This window comes from Nipponia nippon, unplaced genomic scaffold (assembly GCF_047370975.1).
Source record: "Nipponia nippon isolate SJK-2023a ecotype South Korea unplaced genomic scaffold, ASM4737097v1 scaffold_4, whole genome shotgun sequence".
NCBI classification, from domain to species: domain Eukaryota; kingdom Metazoa; phylum Chordata; class Aves; order Pelecaniformes; family Threskiornithidae; genus Nipponia; species Nipponia nippon.
The window spans coordinates 23,596,172-23,617,998 of NW_028262358.1; the positions used below are offsets into that span (position 1 = coordinate 23,596,172).

Here is a 21,827-nt window from a genome sequence, read left to right on the forward strand (position 1 = left end):
GGGAGGAAACTGATCTGAAATTCTTATTCTTGTATTTTTTTTTTAACCACCATGCACTTTTTGCACATGCATTTTGTGCCGTTTTTTTAACCAATATCCATATCAACGTATTAGGTAAGAACAATCATTGAAATGTTGGACCTTTATCATACTTTGTAAGTGGTACTTGAATATCTTCCAAAGCATAGTCATACTTACAACTAATTAGTTCTCATCTTTTTCCTCACTCCCCGTGCACTTACTTCTTTTTTACCTCTTCCCTAACATTATTCTCTGGACATGCTTTTCTCTGCCCCTCCACCCCCCCCACCTCCCCCGGCTTTTGTTTTAATGTATGACTTTGGAAAGCCTTAGTAGATGTGGGTTTAAACTGTCTTTAGAAAGCTGTGAAATTTGTGATCATTTTGATCTGCTCCTCTAATGAGTTCCAGAGCCTCTATCCTTCTTGCAAAGGGAGTACAGTCTTGCTCTGGTGAGCCTTGAAACTAACAGTGGTTGTTCAGAGAGGTCACCAACATAATGAGAAGGGCACTCTTGAGATATCTTGAACCACTTCCCTGGATGGCCATGAAGATTAATACTGGGACCTTACATTTGACCTAATATTCTGTGGAGAGTCCGTGTAGTGAGCAGAGCAAATGGGATGATGTGCTCGTGGCAGAGACTGTAAATAAAGGCACTGTGTTCTGGATTATTTTAAATTTTTTTCTTTTTTCTGTTTTTTTTTTTTTGTTTTGTTTTTTTGTTTTGTTTTTTTTAGTGTGAGTTAAAATATTGCATCTCGTTCTTGCTTTAAGGTCATGAAGGTGTGAGTTGTTATGAGCAGGTGCATGCCTGAGAAGCAGTGCCATAATCTCCTAGCTAGCCAGAGGTGGAAGAAGGCAGGCTTTTGTATGCTGCTATCCCTGCCAGCCTGTGCTGAAATGACTGGGACTTGGTGCTCTGAACTGCGTACATGAACAAGCTGATGATACAGTAGAACTGCTAATTAAGCACATCAATGTTCTTTCCAGTCTCCATATTTTGTGATTTCATTACCTGTAAGACCTGTAAAAGTGTTATTTTGAAATTATTTGTCTATTGATAAGGCATTTTATTCCTTCATATTTGCTCTATTTTAGGTTTACAACCCATTCCTTGTTTGTAATTTCAGAATTCTGTCAGCGTTCTATAATTTTATCTTGTTTCATATTGCTAATAGGTTTAATTGTGCAAGCAAGCAGTACTGCAGTTCGCTTAATCCCAGCCTTGTTGTTCAGTCACGCACACTATTTTTTTTTCAGTCTGTTGGTCAAAGGCTAAATGAGATGGTATGTAAAGGCTGGGTCTGATCAGTAGGCTTGAAAGTTTTACCTTAAGCCTTACCATTATCGCATTTTAGGACTGCAGGAGTTCAGAGTGGAGTGACAGATATACTCATGTGTGAATCTTTTTATCTCTAGATGCCTATATAGGAGTGTATTCCAATATAGCATTTGATTTTAAAATAATGTAGGTACTAAAGTAAATAGAATCCTTGTCTGCCCCTATGGCTAAAAAATAAAAATGACTCAACACTGAGACAGGTAATCTTATATTGGGTGAAATTATGTATTTTTCTCCTCTTTGGAAAAAAAAAAAGTTAAATTCCTTGGAACTATGATAAGCCTTGAAGTCATAAAGGACATTTACTTGTCTTTTGTGCTGCTACTAAGGGTTTTTTTTCCCCCTCTCTGTCTGGGGAACCTGCCAGACAGGTCGCTTTCCCCATCAGGAGAATTTTTTGTCCTGCTCAACATCTCTCTATACTATTCCACCTTCTTTGGGAGTACTCTGCCTAAGCTGAAAGACAATATGTAAAAGCTTTCAATATTTTTCTTATAGCAATAACTTCACACTGGTGTTTCACACAGCTGTAAATCTTGCATCTGATTCTTTCTTAAAACTTTTTGTATTCAATAGCTATATCGGCAAAATATTAATTCATTTCACCCAATTATGCTATAAATATATACCAATATGAAGCAATATGTTCTCCTGAACAACCCTAAACCTGCTCCATTGGCCCCCCATTTTACCACGTGGTGTTTGATAGATTGCAGGAGGGGGCTGAGATAAAAGCCATGTCATCTGATTTTAGTACAGTGCTGGGTATATGATAGGTATTTAATACTGACGATAAGAAAAACAGGCTGCCACGTTTCAAATTAAAAAACTATCGAACCAGGTCATATCCTGGATACATATGCTCTTAGGGCTATACTTGCTGATCTGAATTTCTGTCTTCCCACAAAAGTTCATCCAGCTCTCAGAGTACCAGTTGATTAACCATTCCCTAATACACATTGTAGATGGCAGGCGCCAGAGTCTTAGTCATTGTGCCCCAAGGCTAAGGCACTCTGCCTGAAGATATTAGATCTGCCAATTTTATCTGTGTTTATAAAACTGGCATTTCTATTTTCTCAAGTCTTCCAGGTAGCCAGAGTGAGCTCTGTAACTCTTTTTTTTTTTTTTTTTTTTCCCAGAGGCTTATGGGATATTAATCATATGAAGTTATTTTAGACATTTATATTATGTTGCAAATATTTTTAAACTGATCATATACAGTGTGCAGGGAAAAGGGGAAGAATAAGCAAAAAAAAAAAAAATCTCTTGGGCCATTGGGTAAATTTTCAGTACAATATACGAGCATTAAGCCACACAAGTCCCATTAATGTTAATGGTCCCAAGCTTTCTTTTATTCATCACAGCACTGATTGCACTTGGTCAGCTCTTTATCAGTTTGAAATATTGACAGTAGGAGGAGGCGTTCCCTGAGCCAGGCCTGACTGTTGCAGTGCTCTTTTAACTTAGTCATCCTGCAAATGCTCCTATAAATGGATTTATTTCAGCAGATCCAAAATACATCAACCAGATCATCTTACCCTGGTGCTAGACCCTTTGCATTGGCTCCAATTTGCAAGAGCATTGATTTTAAACATTGATCATTACTTATAAAGCACTCTATAGTTTTGCGGTATCTTATTTATTAAACTAACTTGTTACCTGTATGGCTGCTAAAGTCTTATCTTTATCTTGTTAAGAAGCGATTATTTGCTCCCTGGTTCTGATTATGATTTAGATTATAAAACAAGGCTATTCCCTGAAAATATGTTGGCCACAATAACTCAAGATTTCTAAAATTTCTGCTATGCAGCTCCACTTTTCCTTTAGTGGTCTCTGTCTACTTCAAAATTCTTTCAGTGCTTTCTGCAAATGATATTGTGCTTACTATAGTTATTGCAGAAGAGATTTCTCTTTTTTGATCATATTCTTACGGAGTACTTTGTTTCATTTGTTGGAAAAACAGGCTTTATTTTGTTTTAATTGCGGGAAAAAACAGGCTCTTGGGGGTCATGCCTTCTGCTTTCTGAATATTTTTTAAGGTGTCTTTCTCTGCTGTCCTATAAAATCTATGCAACGTTGTACAAGTAAGTAGTTGTAATAAAATATTTCCCTATACTAAGCAAGGGGGGGAAGTACAGAAATATGTTGCTGTTCTGTTCTTTAATTCAGAGAGTCATTGTTGCTTATACTGATGGCAGTCCTCAGTGCGGTATAGCATGATATTCTTGGGGAGTTCAGAAAGGAACACACTCTCTTCTTCAGGGAGGAAAAAAAAAAAAGAGGAAATAATCCAAATTTGACCTGATACTTCGTATCCAAGCCTGTCTGTTTAAAATTCTTTGTTCTGTCCGTGCTTACATGGACGTAAATTAGGATTAGTGTTGTTATTCTAGGGTAGTTAAAGTTATAATAACTGATGCTTAAAATGGCGTGTCCTCGTATTTTCACCTGAGTAAAGAAAAAAATTAGTTAAATAGTGTCACATTTTTACATAGACCATTTTTTCAGGGTTGGTAATTAATAGTGCTCTTTTTATTCTAGTTTACTTTAAAAGTTTCTTGATTTACTAAAAATGAAACTTTGCCAGCAGAAGTGCCACCACTAACAGAATGAATTATCTTTGTTTTGCAGTAAATACTGGGAATTTGGGTGTAGTGGAGTTTTAGCTCTTGGGGGATTTTATTTTATGCATTTTCAAGTCATTCAGTGACTTGCTGCAGAGACAGGGAGGGAGGAGGGGGAATCTATTTACACGAATTACAGTCTTTGTTCCCATCAACCTTCATAATTGGATGAACAAAACGAAGGCTTGACTGGCAGGTACAACTATCCCAGGTAATATCTTTTGAGTCAGAAACAAATTATTAAGTGAATTGTGGAACTAGGGCAAAACCTTGTTGGGAAGACTCAAGGAGGGGGTGAGGGATAAGTGTTTTTGAGAATGTCTACCATTGGGAAGACTTACTGCATTGTAGAAGGAAATGAAAGTTTTATCTTGGGGTGAAAGTCATCCCTTCCATGAAAGTTTTGGCAATATTCAGTGAGTTCCTTTACAAACAGTTTGCACATTTAATTATTATGTTTTGGGGGTTTTGTTCGGTATTTTTAAAAGATGAAATATATTATAAAGACACTGCCTCTGCACTCTAGCTTTCAAATTTAGGTGTTTCTCCCATTTATTTTCCTCCTTTAGGATTCTTTAATCTTTCTTCTGTCGTTTATATTTTTCTTTCCCCAATTGTTCCAATTCAGTGATTGAGATACACCGATTTGAGCTACTTATTCCAAACCCATGTTAGATTGTCACATCGGCATCATTAATTTTCAAAAAATTAGGATATTCCTGTGTAAACTTCATTATGCTACTGAGCTGCATGCACTAAGGGGGGAAAAACGAGCTGAATGGGAATCCTGGGTGAAGCAAAGACTGCATAATTGGTTTTATGCCAGACCTTCTGCCTTTCACATAGGCAGGAAAGGGCCAGGGAAATGTCAGAGGCGGAAATCAGGGCAACGCAGTACTCCTGCAGAATCTCAAAGTGCCTGCCAACTGCAGCCAGCCTGAGAAATGGCCAGTGCTCAAGGTTGCTTTAAGACAGAAATGCCCAGGTCTCCTGGCTTTGTAAGTCACAGACTGAAATCTTCCTACACCTCAGGGCCCTCAATGTACTTACTGCATGTTACGAGAGGAAATACGTTAGTAGTTTACAAGCAGTCCCTCCCCAGAGCTCTTACTATGGGACAGGGCTGAGCTGGGTATAAGGTTTCAGTGTGCTCTGGAGTCAGCCTTGATAGTCCAATACTTCCTTCCTACAGCAGTTTGGGATCTGGATTAACTGGCAGTCCCCGTGACTGAAAGCCCTACTGTCAGCAGCTTGATGCAGCAGCGGCATTCCTGCACCTATGTAGCTGAGAGCCAAATACTGTTCAAGAGCCGTTGGCCAGCTTTCTTCTAAGGCTCTGCCATTTTACACTAGACATGCCTTGCTGCTACAATTACACAGTTCACCCTTTCAGTAGCAAAACACAGTTTAGATTGAATTTTTTGTAGAGGCTTTTTCATTTAGTGTTTTCAAGTGCATCTATAAATAAGTTTTTTTTCATTGTTGAGGATGAGGTGAGTAATTTTTTCCCCTTTCCCTTACACTGCCCCAGCATCGCAAGCAAAACTTTAAAATAATCAGTGGGAGTTAAATAAGCTGGCTGTCATTTGAATCCTCAGGCAACACAGGGGACAGGAAAAAAGGTGACTTGGAGCCATTGTTTAGCACATGGGCAAGGTTTGTTGCCTTTTTTTTTGGTTTGCTTTATTGTGAATATGGATGTCTTTCTATGAGACACTACAAATGGTAAAGATACAAAAATGGTCACACTGGAAACAAAAGAATATAGAGGCTTGTACTTCTTAGTAATGTTGTATGTCCAGTCACCCACTTTTTGATTTAATGGATTACAATATTGTAATCAATCATGATTTTCTGTGTTGCAGGAAGTCTCATACTTTGAGAGAAAGGGAGAGAGAGAAGAAAGAAAAAATTATCAGTGAATTTTGCAGGAGAGGAGGAGAAATTTCCTTATTACCATCATTCAGAATTAGTCAGTCATGTATTCTGTAATCACTCATGTTTTAAGCAATAATGTAAAAATCAACACAAAGGCAGGCTACAGCAAAGTGGTCTTTAATTCAAGAATCCCATAAGGAATTAAAATTCTGAAAAGATGACATAGGATCAATCAATATCTGCCTGAAAATATAACAATATATGGAGGCTAAATGACATCATGCTATGTGAAAGAAATTGTTAAGGAAAGTATTTTCAGTCTTGTCCTTCTCTCTTTTTATTTACATTAATAAAATTGTTTGAATTTTAAATCTTCACATGTCTCTCTTGTATTAGGAACACAAAGTTGACAGCATCTGCCCTAAAGAATTTACAGTCCAAGTGTAAGACAGGTTCAACTACACATACATAGAAGGTAGCAAAGGGAAATTTTATGGAAGTTATTGCTTTAATCCTTGTGTCTTGGCAGTTTAATTTATTCCTTGTTTAATGTTGCAATTTAACTTACACTGGGCAAACAGAATTATTACAGTATTTAGTAAATGTTATGTGTTATATCAATTTCCTGTCATTATAGTTTTCTATATTCCTGATTTTCTTGTTTGCCTCAAGTTGAATCTTTGTGTAAATTGTGCCCTTTATTTAAGCCCTTACGGCTTGAGTCACATACCACTGAAATGTCTTCATTCATGCTTATGTCTGGATTGGCTTTTCTACTGATTACACCGATGGATGTAGTTCAGAATTTAGAGATATACTTAGTTTCCTCCAAGTATCAGAGTCATGAGAAAATCATGAACTCCTTGCCATACATGGAAACGCACAGAAACACCAACAGATATCACTGCTGGTGCTGCTTTGTGTATCAGTTGGCTTATTACTTCTTCGTTTGCATCCTGACACACAGTGAAAAATCTCAGCTGAGGAGCAGCTAGCCTGCCTGGGTGGGAGGAAGACGTTACCTCCATGTTCCTCTACTGTCAGCATTATTATGCACCATCCTGGTACCATTGCCCAGGTAGATGACTGCACATAGGGCTCAGCGTAATATCTGGCTGTGTTTATCCCCTGCGAAGTGTATTTGCCACATTAGCTCTATTACTGGATGTAGTACAGGAGTTTTTCCATGTCCATCGCATACCACTGTATTGCTTTCCTAAAAAACAGAGGAGGGGGGAGGGTTTGAGTTGTATTTATCACTCAAAGTATTTCATAATGTGTGATTATTCAGCTGATAGATGAATGCTGTTTCATCACCAGTTTTTTAGTTTTGTTTTATGCTTCTGTATGTGCTTAACTCTTACAGTGAGTGCAGGGGTTTGATTCTTGGGAATAAGCCAGACTACAAATTGATGATGAAGCCTCCACAGCTGGCTTACTGCACTGGGTCATATTTTCTGTAGCACATTCTTTACAGAAGCTGGGCAGAGCAGAGAAGGTTGGTGAATTTGGTGAATGTGGCTTTTAACGTATGATAAATAACAAGAAATCCCCCGTTTGATTATTGGGCCATATCCTTATGGTCACACACCAATGAAAGGAAAAGGAAACGATAACAGCAGCTGATGCTGAAGAACGGCTACAGGTGGTTCCCCCCTCCCTCCCCAGTTCTGTTTTCAAAAACAGTCCAGGGACTGAGACTGCATGATAAATTCTTCCTTCTGTGCATTTGGAAACATTAGTGAGAGTAAGCAGGGGTAATACATATGCTAAAGCACTTTCTAAGAGAAAGTTGCTAGACTTCCTAGCTTTCCACGCAGACTTGCCTCTGTTTTCTACACGTTGTAGATTGTGCATAGTAGTTCACTTTTACAGTAACAGAGCCAGCATGTTAGCTTTATCCTGTTGACTTTTGTGCCTCTAATCACGGGGTCATTTAAAGCCAGCAGGGCCAAGGCCATCTTTCAGGATTACAGCTAACCCTACATGTCCAGTGCAAGAGAGGTTGGGCTGAACTTTTCTATTTCCATTCTGTCCTGATCTGTAAGGGTGATACTTTCACTGAAACTGAACTTGAGGTGTTGAAGACAGTGTTTCGGTAGCTGTGAATCATATTCTAAGCAAAATATTCTGTGTAAGTGCTACAAAGTGTTCAGATATGTTTCTAGTGAACATTTAATGTCAAACCCCATAAAGCACTTAATTTACAGAGTGTGTGGTTCCTAGGTACAGAGGCACATGGATAACAGAAAAAAGTGTAATGGAATATTATTAACTCTTTCAAAGCAGGGCCTCCTGCACTTTCAAGGCACAGTTCCATTAGGTGGCAAATACCTTAGAAGGCAATGATTGAACCTTTACAATCACCTAAATTGATGGAGGTTGAGGAAATAATTGTTCACTGTCAGCGGGTATGTCACGCTGTATCTAGCACGCTCTCCTGCAAATGTAAGAGAAGTGAGTTTGCTATCTATATATAAAACTTGCACCTGATCATTCCATTGAAATCCTTTTGTGAACTTAGGTCCTGCAAATAAAACCAGTTTTAGACTTCCTCTGGAAAAAGTCATTATGCCAATAATAGTCAGGGGAAATACTGTCACAAATAGTACTAGATGAAAACATTATATATTACTTTCAGTTCTTAATTTGGCAGTTTTGTTGCAGTTTATTGGTCTACCTTAAAACTCTGCATTAACTTGAATATGTTGTTAGCTTTTTTGCAGTTCTACCATGAGTAGCATTTGTTGCTGAGTTTGTAACTTGAAACTATGGTTTTTGCTGAGTATTTGCTCTGTGGCGTTGTATTTCTGTCTAGAAGGTTCCCCCCCCCCTTGTTACATTTCCATTTTTGTCCTGTGATATTCCTCAAGACACTCATTAGCTTATTTTAGTTATTCTTCTGTTCCATATGTACACTGTCTAATCAATACTCTTCTTCAGTTGCTGCAGGATTTCCACCTTATTGTGCTTCCAGCTTCTGTGATGCTGTGATGGGATTCTGCCTTGGCTAGTGCACTGTTGTCTGAATTTGCTGTGTTTCAGATCATTACACTGACTTTCATTTTGATGTATTTGCATTTTATTCAGTTCTAGTCATACTCTTTTCCCTTGATCAGTTAAATTACTCTCTGTGCAGTGTTACATTTGTACTACTGCTGGAAATACTAACTAAAGGCTTATAATTGAAGTGCTATTTACAACTACTGACCTCCAAGCTCATTTCTGATTTCTCTGTGATGTTGACCTTTTATAGATTGCACTGTTGTAAATCTTTGAAGTGATTCTTCTTGTCATCATATTTCTAGTAATTATGATTTGCATTGCATTAACACCTAGAAGCCTCTCCCACCTTACCCTTGTTGCATAAGATGACCTTTTTTATGCACTAATTCACATACGGGTAACAGAATACAGTTCTTTCTCTAAAGAATTTATCCTGAAATGAAGATGAATGCTTGCCTCTATTTCCATACTTTAAATATCATAGTCTGAATTCATGAAGTTGCTCAGAAAGGATTCTTACTCCTAGAAACTATTTTCTTCCTTTCCTAACAAAATCAGAGCCTGTTGAGCTTCTTTCCAGCCTACATAAAGATAAATAAATTAAGATTACAGGTATTACTTGAGAGAGGCCACATTTGAGTGAAATATTACTCAAATTATTAAATGTGAGTAAATTTAATTACTAAATTATTTATTTGAGTAAAATTATCTCGAATTTTGTTCAAGATGAACAATAACAGCAAAGAAATAATTAGCTGAATATTGGGCTGATGTTTCCTCTTTGTTCATATTTCGCTTCAATATTAAGAGCAACACAGTAACAAACTTGCAGCTGATCCTTACCCCAAGCAGGACTTGAATCCTAGAATTCCATGATTACATTTATTATTTCTACTCTGGTAGCTATGCTCTGAAAAAATAATGCTGGTTGGATGTATGCTTGTTGTATACTGTCCCAATGTACGCAAGCGGAAGACAGTTATTAATTGTGTTCCTAGGCTTGGTTACTAAATGAATTTGAGTCAGGACGCTAGTTTCTTTAATGATTGTATTGCTTAAAACCCCTGTGTGAACAACTGGATGTTGACTCTAATGGCAGAGGGATGCTAACAGTTAATGGTCTCATCGGCATCTCCATATGAGGTTTCACCCTGATCTCTCATCTAAGTTTTTCTGAGGTCGTCATTTATTTATTTAGATAGATCTAGGTAGTCAGACTGTCCAGTTCCTTTTGGGTCTTGCTAAACTCTCAGATACTTCTCATGTCAATATTTTGCAGATTGTCATAATGATGTTTCTCTTTTCACTGGGAAGTTGTAAAGTGCCTGTGATAAGGTACATCTTTGCTCTGGACTTCTTCCCTTTCACTTCTTGAATGCTGTCTTGTTTGTGTGTTGAGCGTGTGTTGGAAAGCTGCTCTGCTCCCTATCTGCCTTTCCTAGACAATCTCATATGCTTGTACAATGTCTTCTTCCTTGTGCACTAAGTGCAGCAATCCAGTCGTCTTCACTTTATCCCCATATGAGTGTATTCTCATGCCATGATCAAGCTTGCTCTAAGCAGACTTTTTTCTTAAAGAACTACTTTGTATAAATATAAAATCTTTAATGTATAAAGTATTTATTTTTTCCATGGTATAAAGAACTGATTGAACAGGTCTGGAATGGCCCGGTTAATTCTAAACTGCAGCTATTGATGTGCAGAGTAATATTGATATGAACTCAGAACCCGCTCTGTAGTGAAGTCTTGTGATGTTCTGCATAATATGCAGTATTTGGAAAAGGTTAGACTAATACCCTTTTTTGGATATATTAGTATTTCTCAAATGTCAGTAAATACCTAGTGTCTAGGTAATTTTTCTGAAATAGATGTGGGTGTTGTGCTGATTTTATATATATTTAAGGCTGTGGAGAACAAAACAGTAATGAGTTTTTCAAACATTATGGAACCTTACACAAGTGATATTGGCCACCATTCTTCAGGAGGGAATATGGAGGCAGGGGATTTAAATGATGGCTCTTGGGTGACATATCTCAGTCATTGGCTGAGTACAGACTCAAGGTCTCCTAATTTTGAATCTTTTGATTTAACCACCAGGTATTACACTATTCCTGAAAAAGCATCACTCAGTAAGTGGGGGGATAAAGTGCTACTAATACATCAAATCTTATCAAATTACTTTAAACTTATCTTAGCTTTCTTTTCACCAAGGTTTGCTGTAAATCTTTCTTACTAGGGAGTAGCAGGCCTTGTGTCCTTGCTAAAAGGAGAAGATTGATTTACTATATTCGTATGGAACCAGCAGTTTCTTATGAGTATGCAATAATGAATTGGAATATCCTATAGCTTTTACCCCTGTGCAACACTTTGGGAGACCTTAAAGACTGGAATATGTTACGGAAGTCCATTTGACAGAAACGTATAAATTTATGTCTTCTGCATAGAATAACAGCATAACAAATCTTTTAGTATGTGCAATATTCTTATTCTTCAAATACTCTAATTGATTGTTCATTGGGCTCAGTCAGCCAAAAGTGGAGAGAAACTTTGTACAGACATCATTAGTTTTTCTCCATTTAAAGATTAATCATGAAGAGCTCTGGCTCTTTAATTCTGTAATTTGTATATTTAATGGGCTGCTGCAGAATCTATGACAGTAATTAGCATAGCCTGAAAACTCATTAATACGCAACAACATGATTAATGCAGCATTAATGCAAACATGACTGAAGTTATTTGGGTTATGTAGTAAGAAGATTAAAGCTAAAATGTCCTGTTTGTTTTACCAGTAGTGGGTATAATGGGGTAGCAAGCAAAATAAGAAAAAACAGGTAACAAATTAGTCATTTTAGTGTAAAAGAAATACTCAGTCCTCATCAAGAGGATTTCGGGTTTTGCCTGATAGTTGATTTCCACAAGAAATGTTACATATTTCCCCCTTTCATTCATTCATCATATTACGTATTTATGCTTGTTCAACCTTTTAGTTTGACTTAGCTTTTTGGCAGTTTGAGGTATTAAGAGTATACACAAAAAAAGTCTTCAAATTGTGTCATTCTGAATCAACTTAGACTTTTGCAAAACATGGGGGGGTTGTACAGACTAATTTTAAAAACAATGGATTTCAGCTTCTCTAGGTTTTACTATCATCACAAAAGAAAATAGGCTGCTGACTTGCAATTGAACACTCCAGTTACAGCTTGGAAAAAGTTTGGGAAAAATTTTCTTTGTGTTTGTATGTACGTATATGACTTTTAAGTATATATTTTAAATTTCTGCTAAAAAACCAAAGCAACTTAAAAATGGGCAGCATTACTTGATTGATGGAATTACTAACTCGGTTTAACGTTTGTGATGATGAACTTCAAAAACATTTTCAAACGCATTAAGGTAATGGTAAAATATGGAGCCTGATCCTGTACCAAAGACAACAAAAGATGTTGGACAGATTTGGGAAAAATACTTTCAAGCTGCTTCTCTCAAAATCCAGAAAGCTATAGGCCGTCCCATAGTGTGAAGAACTTCTTGTATTCAGCAGAGGGTATTCATGAGTATCCAGGAAAGCGTCCGCTGAGCTCCTTCTTTTCCTCTAATTCCGTTGGCCATTATGTTAAACTGCTTTAAATACTGATTGATTTTTGTGAAGTCTCCCTTATTTTTTTCAAAGATGTATTTTCTTATAAAAAATAAATTTTTAAATGTGTTTTAGCTATTGTAATGGCATATAGCATGCAGAATCATTCTCACAGAGAGAATAACGACTAAATATTAATTAAATGGAAGTGTATAGGAACTGAGACTTTTACTCCCCATCTATCCCCTTTCCAGTTAAAAAGAAATTTTGTTTTATAATTTCTGTGGGTAAATGTACTTTGATTAGGCAAAAGCATTTGTATACAGTCTTAATGTTAAGTAAATGCTTAACATTTGTCATCCTGAAGGGACTGCTGAGAGCCTAATGCTGTAGTCAAAATTTTATGTACAATTTCTATTCATTTTAGTTGGCATTATGCTCAAATAAGGGCTTTAGTAAACATAAGGCGATCGCTTTCTTTGCCAACAATTTTCTGTTAATTTGATTGGAATGTACAATTATATAATTATTTACACCATTTCATATAAAGATATAAGTAGAATGAAAATATAAATGGTGTTTGTACAATTGTACAATCCTGGGAGAAATTCAACTGAAAATGGATGTCCTTCACAGATTATCCAAAATTCATTTCTAATAATCCTTTGTGATTTTCCAGATATTAGGCAGGTTTGGTTTTTTTAATTTTTTCCAACCATAACGGACACTGTTTTCCTTTTATGATTTCCTAAGTCCACAAAGAAAATGTTCATAATATGCTAGGGCATCTAATTTTTCTTGTTACTTTTTAGTCTTATGCATATGGGTTGGTATTTGAGGTATTTATGAAAATTAAACTAACAGTGTTCTTGCTGACCGCATCCAGGTTGGAAATATATCGATATGGCTGTTTTTGTCACTTTTGGACAGATTGGTTCATGTGGTTATAGGTAGGTTTTGGTGAAGGGGCATGGGACTTTTGAAACTTGTAGCAACTTCTGTGTATTTAAGGAGTCTAATAACTTATATTTGTTGGCTATTTTGAGCTGGACTCTGAACATCCAGTTGTAGAGAAGGGTACTTCATACGTGTTTTAGCTGAGTGCACGGGACAGAGATCAGTCTTAAGTAGGTCACTTTGCTGAAATCTCTCAGCTGTTATGGTAAAAGGTGTCTTCAATTACTTTGGCCCTCTGCCTACATTCTCCCCTCAGCTCTTCTCCCCCAAAATTTTGAAAAGAGAAAAGACATTTTTTGAGTACTTTGAATGTTGTTGTATTTTGAAATGCTGACTTTTTTTTTTTTTTAAACTACATTCAGTTCAGTGAAATTAGAAAGGTGTTTCACAGGAAGCAAAACCTCTTTAGTTTGGATGAATAAAGTTTCTTGGTCAAAAAAAACCCCCATTTTTAACTTTTTATTTTGCAACAAAAATGTTTAACGTTAGTCAGAAGTTAATCTTATTGCTGTAATAATTATAAATTGTTAGTATATGTTATGCTAATCTAGGAGTTGCTCTAATTAACTCATTTTTTCCCTGTGACTACCAACTGGCTCTTCCTAACTGAAAATGATCCCGTGTGCTCTGTAAAATTTGCTTTAAGCAAAAACACAGCCTCTAAAGAGCACATTCTTGCCTGTAAATACTTCTGTGCAGAGCTCGCGAGCTATGTTGAATTGAGGCAGAAGAATCTGAATCCAGATGCAAATCTGAGTCTGAATCTGAAATGTTGCTGAAGTTCTCTGACTTGCAAACCTTACATGAGAGGGAGGCAAAAGAAGATATAAAAATCATTTCATATTCATTTTCTGTATTGGACAAAAAGCTGGGTTCTGACTCATCTGACATTACCGTAATAGTATATTTTTTGGTCTAATATCAGCCTGTTACTGAAAGGAACTCTCAAAACGGTGTGCACTCACAGGTCATTGTTGCTCAGTTTAATGCCTTCAAAATGCCCCCACTGGTCACTCACATCCTCATTCCTCTACTAACCTGGATGTGCCATCTATGAAACTAGGATAAAAATGTAATCGCAATTCACTGCTGCGTAAGTCGAGGCTATGTAGATCCTTACAGAAGGGTAGAGTCTGCCCTGACACACTTTGGGATACTTTAAAACATTAATAATAATATTAGTAATTTATTCTACTTGTCCTTTTATTACTGTGTTCTTTTTGTCTTTTATGTTCACTGTATGTAATGCTTGTATTATGTTTTGTACAATGCCATTATAATTAAAGATATTCAATTACAGAAATTGAAGAAATTTCTTTATTTATAATTAAAGGAATTCTGACAGCTTCTCCAATTGCAGCTATTATTTGAAATGGAATTAAAGATTTTATTTGAATGGCATACATTAATGTTTAATTTGTAGTAGAATTTCCTGTTGTTTTTTACTCCAGAAATGATAGCAACTCCTTGTGGACCATTTTTGTCACATAAACAGGCCTGTTAGGTGGATTCTTCAGTTGCAATTCAAGATGCAGTTGATTAAAAGCACATGCGTACTATGCCCCACAGATGGTCATATTTTCCATCCAAGATTTAGTAGCCTCAGCAGTCTGGCTGAGATGCAGTTTCTGTATATGCCAATTAAAATTAAAATAGTAGACACAAGTCTTTGAGAAACTTTCTTGTAAAATCTCCCTTTCCACCCCTGCCAAAAAAAAAAAGGAAAAAAAAAAAAAAAAAAGGGAAGGTTTTTCTGGTAATCCAATGTGGATTTCAAGTCCTGTGAAACTTCTCAGGTTTTCAAAGGAAAGCTTTCTGTGTTGAGGTTAAGTAAGATCCATTTTCAATGTTCAGTGTCAATGTCTTCAAAAATGTCTTTTGGCAGCTTGTTAAATTAACTGTGCTCTCCAGTGCTGGGATTAGAGGCCCTCAGTCTCACCCTCTCCAGCAGATACTGCAGCTGTGGAAATATCTGGAACCTCAAAGTGCAGCAATAGTGGTTATTTCTGAGCCAGGCAAAGCTATGTGTTTCCTTAAAGTGTATGGACACTATTTACTGAGTTTTTTACGTGCTGGGCATTACTTGTGTACAACTGCTTTTTGCAGGTATTTTAATAGCATGACTGATTTTCATTGTCTAGAGAATATGTTTCATATCTGTGAGTGCATCGTGATTTGCATGAAAACATTTATGTAATTAGGAAACAGGGTCAAAGGATATTTCTTATAGGTATAGGTAATTAACAAACGATTTGGTATGAATGTGCAGCAGAATTATGATTCTGTATTTTTTTAAATATGGATGCTGTCTACAAGAAAAACTTTTGTCACATTGTTTTCTGCCTGACATAGGATAGTGAAAATGTGTGTGAAAAGACTGAATAGTTTGATGGAGTTGAGTAAAACCCAATGAATTATCCTGTTCTGTAAAAAGCATTTTACGCAGAAATGTCATGGAAGTGTACAGTATAGGTCGATGTTGCTATTGCTGCCTTTTCATTTCCCTTTGCAAAAAAATTAGTACAGTAAAGGCATGGCTCCACCATAAACTCAGCCTGCAATATCTGGATTTGCATGTTAAAAAGGTTGGGCCAAATTGATCATAGGGTTTTGTAATTTTCTTATTTGTTTCTGTAAGATGATGATCCAGGAGATGGCTTAAAAGAAAGGCATTATAGTCATAAAAGGTTGGTAATTATTGAAAACTTGTTTATTAATAATTATACTTCTCAAAACTGGATACATAATTTATGAATTGTTTCATTAATATGTCCTTAGTTACTGAGTAAGTTTATACCACAGACAATAATATTCCAATATTTACCAGCTGTTTAATTAGCTTGTTGTTTTGTTATTCTATTTAAAAAAGTAGTGTAAAAAACTGTTTTGTGTTTTTTTTTTTTCTTGTATGTCATTTGAATGACATTTAATATGCTGAGACAATATTTTATCAGAAGCCAAATGGAAGACTATTGATAATGATCTGGAAATTTCTTAATTAAGCTTAGTTCATCAATTATTCCTTGGGATATGGCCAATTTTTGTTAAAACTTGGATTTTTTTTTCAGGTATTCTTTGTGTCCTTAGGGAGATATATATATTATTTATAAAAGAATATATATAAATATACATATAAATGCATGTGTGTGTATATATATCTTTTGGAAGCAAACCCCCACTATTCTTCATAGAAATCCTCCCATGCAGGAACTTCATTCCTACTTTACAAATACTAAGGGACAAATGAAAATCCAGAGGTAAAACATGAACTATTAGAATAGTATGCTAATATGTGAATTACTTTTTTTTTTTTCTTTTTTTAAGAAAGAAGCTACCAAACAGCATAAGTCACAACTGCATACCTTTTTTTACAGATGAGTAAGGGCTCTGAAATCACAGACATTTCTCTCAAAGGCTGATTTAGTCTGGATTACTAAAATTTCTCCTGCAATGACTGGCAGGGGTTTTAGGTGAACAAAACTTCCATGGTTTTGATTTGCCATTTTACTGCTGTTTTTAAAAACAACTTTTCATTTGTAATTACATTGTTAGAATGCATAAGAACCATTTTTGGCATTAACTATCTGCTTGCTTTTTCTAACCAGGTATTAAAGTGAAATTTAGAACCCAGGAACCTGATGGTTTGATTTTTTTCTCTGCATCACCTGGAAATCAAGAGGAATACGTTGCACTTCAACTGAGGAGTGGGCGTCCTTACTTTCTTTTTGATCCACAGGTACAACAAAAAGACAGGATCCTATAAAAATAGCTTATATTATTTCTTTCAGTACTTCTTTACATGGTTATCCTTTTTTTTTTTTTTTAAATTATTTAATTGATATAACTTAACTGGCTCTTCAGAACCCTTAAGTAACTGGGGAGATCTTGGGGAGAGAAACACTGAAACACTAAAGCTTTGCTCATTTTTTGTTATGTTTGCCACAGGTTACTACTTGACTTTTGCATTTTTATGGGTTAGGTTTTTTGTCAGTACCACTAAACACCATTACAGCTTAAAGTACCAAGGCTTCAAAGGTGGGCAGAACTAGGTTTTGAATTAGCAAATAAAGGTTTTCTATTTTTCAATTATTTTTAAGCCTCCCATCTTGAGACTTTGTCTTTTCCTACTGAAATCACTGTGTTGCCATTAATGTGATGGGAGTAGTCTCTCACTTCTAGTAATAATGACCACAGCAAAGACATAATGAGGGAAATATTATCAAATAAATTCCACTAAATTGAAAATAAGGCCACATTCCTTCCATTTCTGTTTGGGTGTTTTCTGTTTTCTCTGCACCCCAAAACTGGATCTCCTCATAGAATAAAAAAGCATTACAGACTCACTTATATTTCATAAGTATACAAGAAACTGTATCATCGGATTTTCTGATGATATTGGCAGAATGTGGTATTGTATGTATCCATATACATGCATCCTTTTTATGAGGTTACCGCTGCCTCCATGTTGCTGGAAGGTCTGGTTGCTGTATCAGCCCTATCTTCCCTCATGCCTCAGTGTCTAATTATGTGATTGGCGTTGTCTACTGCTCTGGGGGTTGAGCAGAAATGCTCAATGGTATGAGATAGTGGGGATTTAGAGATATGCCGATCCACTGTTAACCTTTGCTTCCTGAGCTCTGCCATGGTCCAGGCACTGGTGGTCTGTGAACATGCAGAGGTGGTGTGCAGCAGTGAAGTTCCTCGTTAGCTCTGGGGAATCTGTAGAGGAGGCACGGTGCTACAAAGAGGCTAGCGTTATGCGATCCCTCTGCTAGAAACTGTGAAATCTGCTTCTGTCCCCAAGATATAAATTTCTGTTACTTTCACTGCATTTACACACAGGCTTTATCTTCTTTTCCTTGCTGCAAGCTGAATCAGTGTGTACTTCAAGTTTTGGGACCATGCTTAACATTGTTGTTAATGTTGCCCTCATCCACATTTTAATAGGTACTAGTTCTGTTTTATCTCTTTTACACTTATACCTTCACTTAGCTGAAAAGGAATTTTTATTTCCTTTGCAAGATCTTTCTAGGTGTGTTTGGTTTGTTGTTGTTTGTTTTAATGGGAGCGGGTATCTTTCAACTAGTATTTTAGTGCTTCAAATAGTATTCCTAGCCCTCCTTGCAGATTTGCACCTTCTGAAGTAGCTTTATGTCAGCTAGGTTGGAGTCACTCCCTAGAATATGTTGTATATGTTTGGATTCATAGTATTTGGGGGATGAAAAGGAAGGGGGACAGGTGGGACACTGACTGGTTTGGGGCTTTTTTTTTTCTTTTTCTTCTTTTTATCCCTTTCCCCCCATCTTCTACCTGTAAAAAATGCAGGTCTTGTCCATATTCAGTATTTTTTCTTGTCCATATCTTGTCCATATTTCAGTATATTTTCAGTAGTTACTATCTTGCATTGTAACAAATTGCTTGTTTATGAATATATCTTTGTATTTCATTTGAATCAGCTTGGGACAGCCCTGTCCCATGCTGACTTTTGTGACCATCACTTACATATTGTTCCCTCCTCTTACAAAGTCTAAAATAGCCTATATTGTGGTTCAGTGACTGTTTGTAGGAAAAAAAAAATAAATCTTTCATTCAAAGCATGCAGGAATAGTGTAGGTCTTAACATTTGATTTACTATAGATATATCTTGAAAGCTAATGTTTTCTAATTTCTCATTAATAATGTGGAAAAGATTCCTGTGCCTTCTCAGGTTCAGAAGTAGGGTACTGTGGCCTACATCAATATAATTCTTTTAGTATCTTCTGAAACTTTAGCCTGTGAAAATTCAGTTATAAAAATTTTTCAGTCTTCTGTATCCTTAATATGGTGTGCTACCTTACTATCTTTACCTTTGTTTCTATGTTTTCTACATAGTTTGTTTCTTTTTTCTTTTTGCCATTATTTGCTATTCCTATCCTAATGTCAGGTATCATGTTCTTTAGCAGCAATTCTTAATCCTTCATTTGTGCGTCACAGTTTGCATTAGTGTGCAAATGCTTGAATTACTTCTTACATCATGTGGTTTTTTAACCATGTTATATGCATTGTTTTCTCTAATTATGATCGTGGCATATATGATGAGCACAGAGGCAGGGCCATAAATGCTTTTCTCTTAAAAACTGCAAGAATTCTTTTTGATGACAATTGTGTCTGCTGCTTTTTATCTAGAGCAGCATGGTGTAATATTCTTTGCTCCCTTCCAGCTGTGTCCTGTCACAGGTTAATTATTTTTACCCTTAGTCCCTTTCAGGATTCTGGTATATATCTTTGCTCATGATCAGCAGCGTATTTTCTTTGTTGTATCTGCTCTGGGGATAGTCCTGCCAAGTCTTCTTAGTGGGGAGTCTTCAGCAGCCTAACTTCTGCCTTCTCTTAGTGTTAATTTCAAATCCTTTTCATCCTGTCCATTCATACTTCTCTCAACTTTTATGTACACCACCATTCATCTAGCTGTTGTCTGATGATCTCTTTTGTCTCCCTTTTGTGTTGTCTAGCTGCTCATTTTTCCTTCCTTATTGTTTTATTGTCATTCTTTGCAGGTTTCTACTCATGGTCCAGGAAGCATGAGATTTTTTTACTAACAGATGTCTTCCTCAGTCTTGTCTGCATAATCAAATTGTTCCGTAGACCTTCCTCTGAATTCATTGTATCTACAAATCTTCAGCTGTCCGTGGAGTTCCTTCTCATCATGATGCCTTTAAATCCACCCTGAACTACACAATCAGCTCTAGCTAAATGTATAGTTATCTTTCAGAGGCTACAGGTCATTTGTTCTCTCTTTTTCCCAGGGAAGCACTGAATATTTCATACAAAGTGAAATCACTAATAGTGGAAATTTAAGGCCAATCTGGAGCACCATTTTCTTTAGTGATTAGGAAAGTCTTCTGAGGGTAGAGTATTGGGATTCTTCTCACAATATGGATGGAATTGAATCCAGCTCTTCCATTTTAGAAGATGATCCATTTCCTAAACTTTACAGAAAAAAGGAGGAACACTTGATACTTTTCCTGTTGCCTATGGTTTCTGCACAGAGGCCAAAGTAGTAAGCACAGTCTGAGGGTGACCTGTTACTCCCCAAAAAAGGAAGATGGAGAATACCTAGCTACGCATCCTGACTATACCTTGCTGCTTGGCATTGGCAGTACTTGTTCACCTTCTCAGTTGTAGGAGTTTGGGCATTGAAAGAACTTGACTGGGAGAAGTGTAGTTAGTCAGACTTTGGCACCTAGACAGTATCTTTGAGGATCCATATTTGTGATGTTTCTACATGTTTTCATGAGTGTAATCATCAGCATGAAGAGCCACAGAGATTCATATTTACTTAGTTATTACTAAGAGCTGCTAAAAATTAAGACTTACTGTATGGCTCAGCAAACTAATCCAGATTTGGTTCCCTATGTGTGATTTCCAAAATGCATAACAAGCCATTTCACAACAGGATACTTGAATTTGATTACAGAGTCACTCAAGTAGTTCTGGATAAAATGTTGTACAGAGGCCTTCAATGCAGTGCATGCTGAACCCTGAACACTGTCTTTTTCTCCCCCCCCCGAAATTAAGCACAGGTTACCACATATGGTTGTGTGGTCCCAGATTGAATTGGTTACAAATAAATGTGGTTTCTCATGTACAAAACTGTTAATGCTCTAGACTGTTGCCAAACATAATATGAAGAACCACTTATTCAGGCACCTGATCTTTAGAATGCAGCATCGTTTGTAACAATTTTAACGCTAACTAAGTACACTTTGATGAGACAGCATTTAATAAAATGCTCATTAATTTCATCATTAGCAAGGGTATGCTAAGAAGTAAGCCAGTTTCTTATGTCACGCCCAATTAGCATCCCATGCTAGTAATCCCATTAGTATTGTTGAATTCACTAATGGAAAAACTAATGGGCATGCTACCAGGGCACATTAATTGGGCATGACACCAGTTCTGGTTTTAATTATTAAACTACGATAATGAAATGTGTGTTTGTAAAATATTAAAATGTTGAAATAGGAGAGAAGACAATAAAAAATAGTATATGAAAAAGTGCACATTAGTATGTAAGGATATATAGCTTTGTATTGTTATCATGGGACAGAGGACTGCTGTACAAACTGCCTCAGTACCAAGATGTTGGCTGAATGGCGTAGGAAACGTGCTCTAAATATTAATGGGAATTTTTTTCTGGCATTGTGTACATATGTACACATCCTATATATTTTCATACATAGCATATACAGTGACAGTCCTCAATTCAAAATGTATTGTAAAATGTATACTGTGTTTATAAAACTATATGTTGACAAGCAATTTAATAGGTGCACATCACTAAAGGCAGAATACTAAATTTTAACAAGGCCTTTTTAGTATTAATCACAATAGGTAGTTGTTTTTATTGACAGGTTTTCTTCATATGCATAACTCTAAGGTCC

General features: G+C 36.4%; 1 protein-coding gene across 1 annotated transcript in view; it reads left to right on the forward strand.

Moving 5' to 3' along the window:
• The window catches only part of USH2A (usherin), a 391,921-nt gene that overhangs the window by 122,251 nt on the left and 247,843 nt on the right, over positions 1 to 21,827 (forward strand). Inside the window, exon 21 of the mRNA XM_087774988.1 lies at positions 17,010 to 17,140. Within this exon, the coding sequence (XP_087631114.1) occupies positions 17,010 to 17,140 (131 nt within the window). The remainder of the gene's footprint in view (positions 1 to 17,009; positions 17,141 to 21,827) is intronic.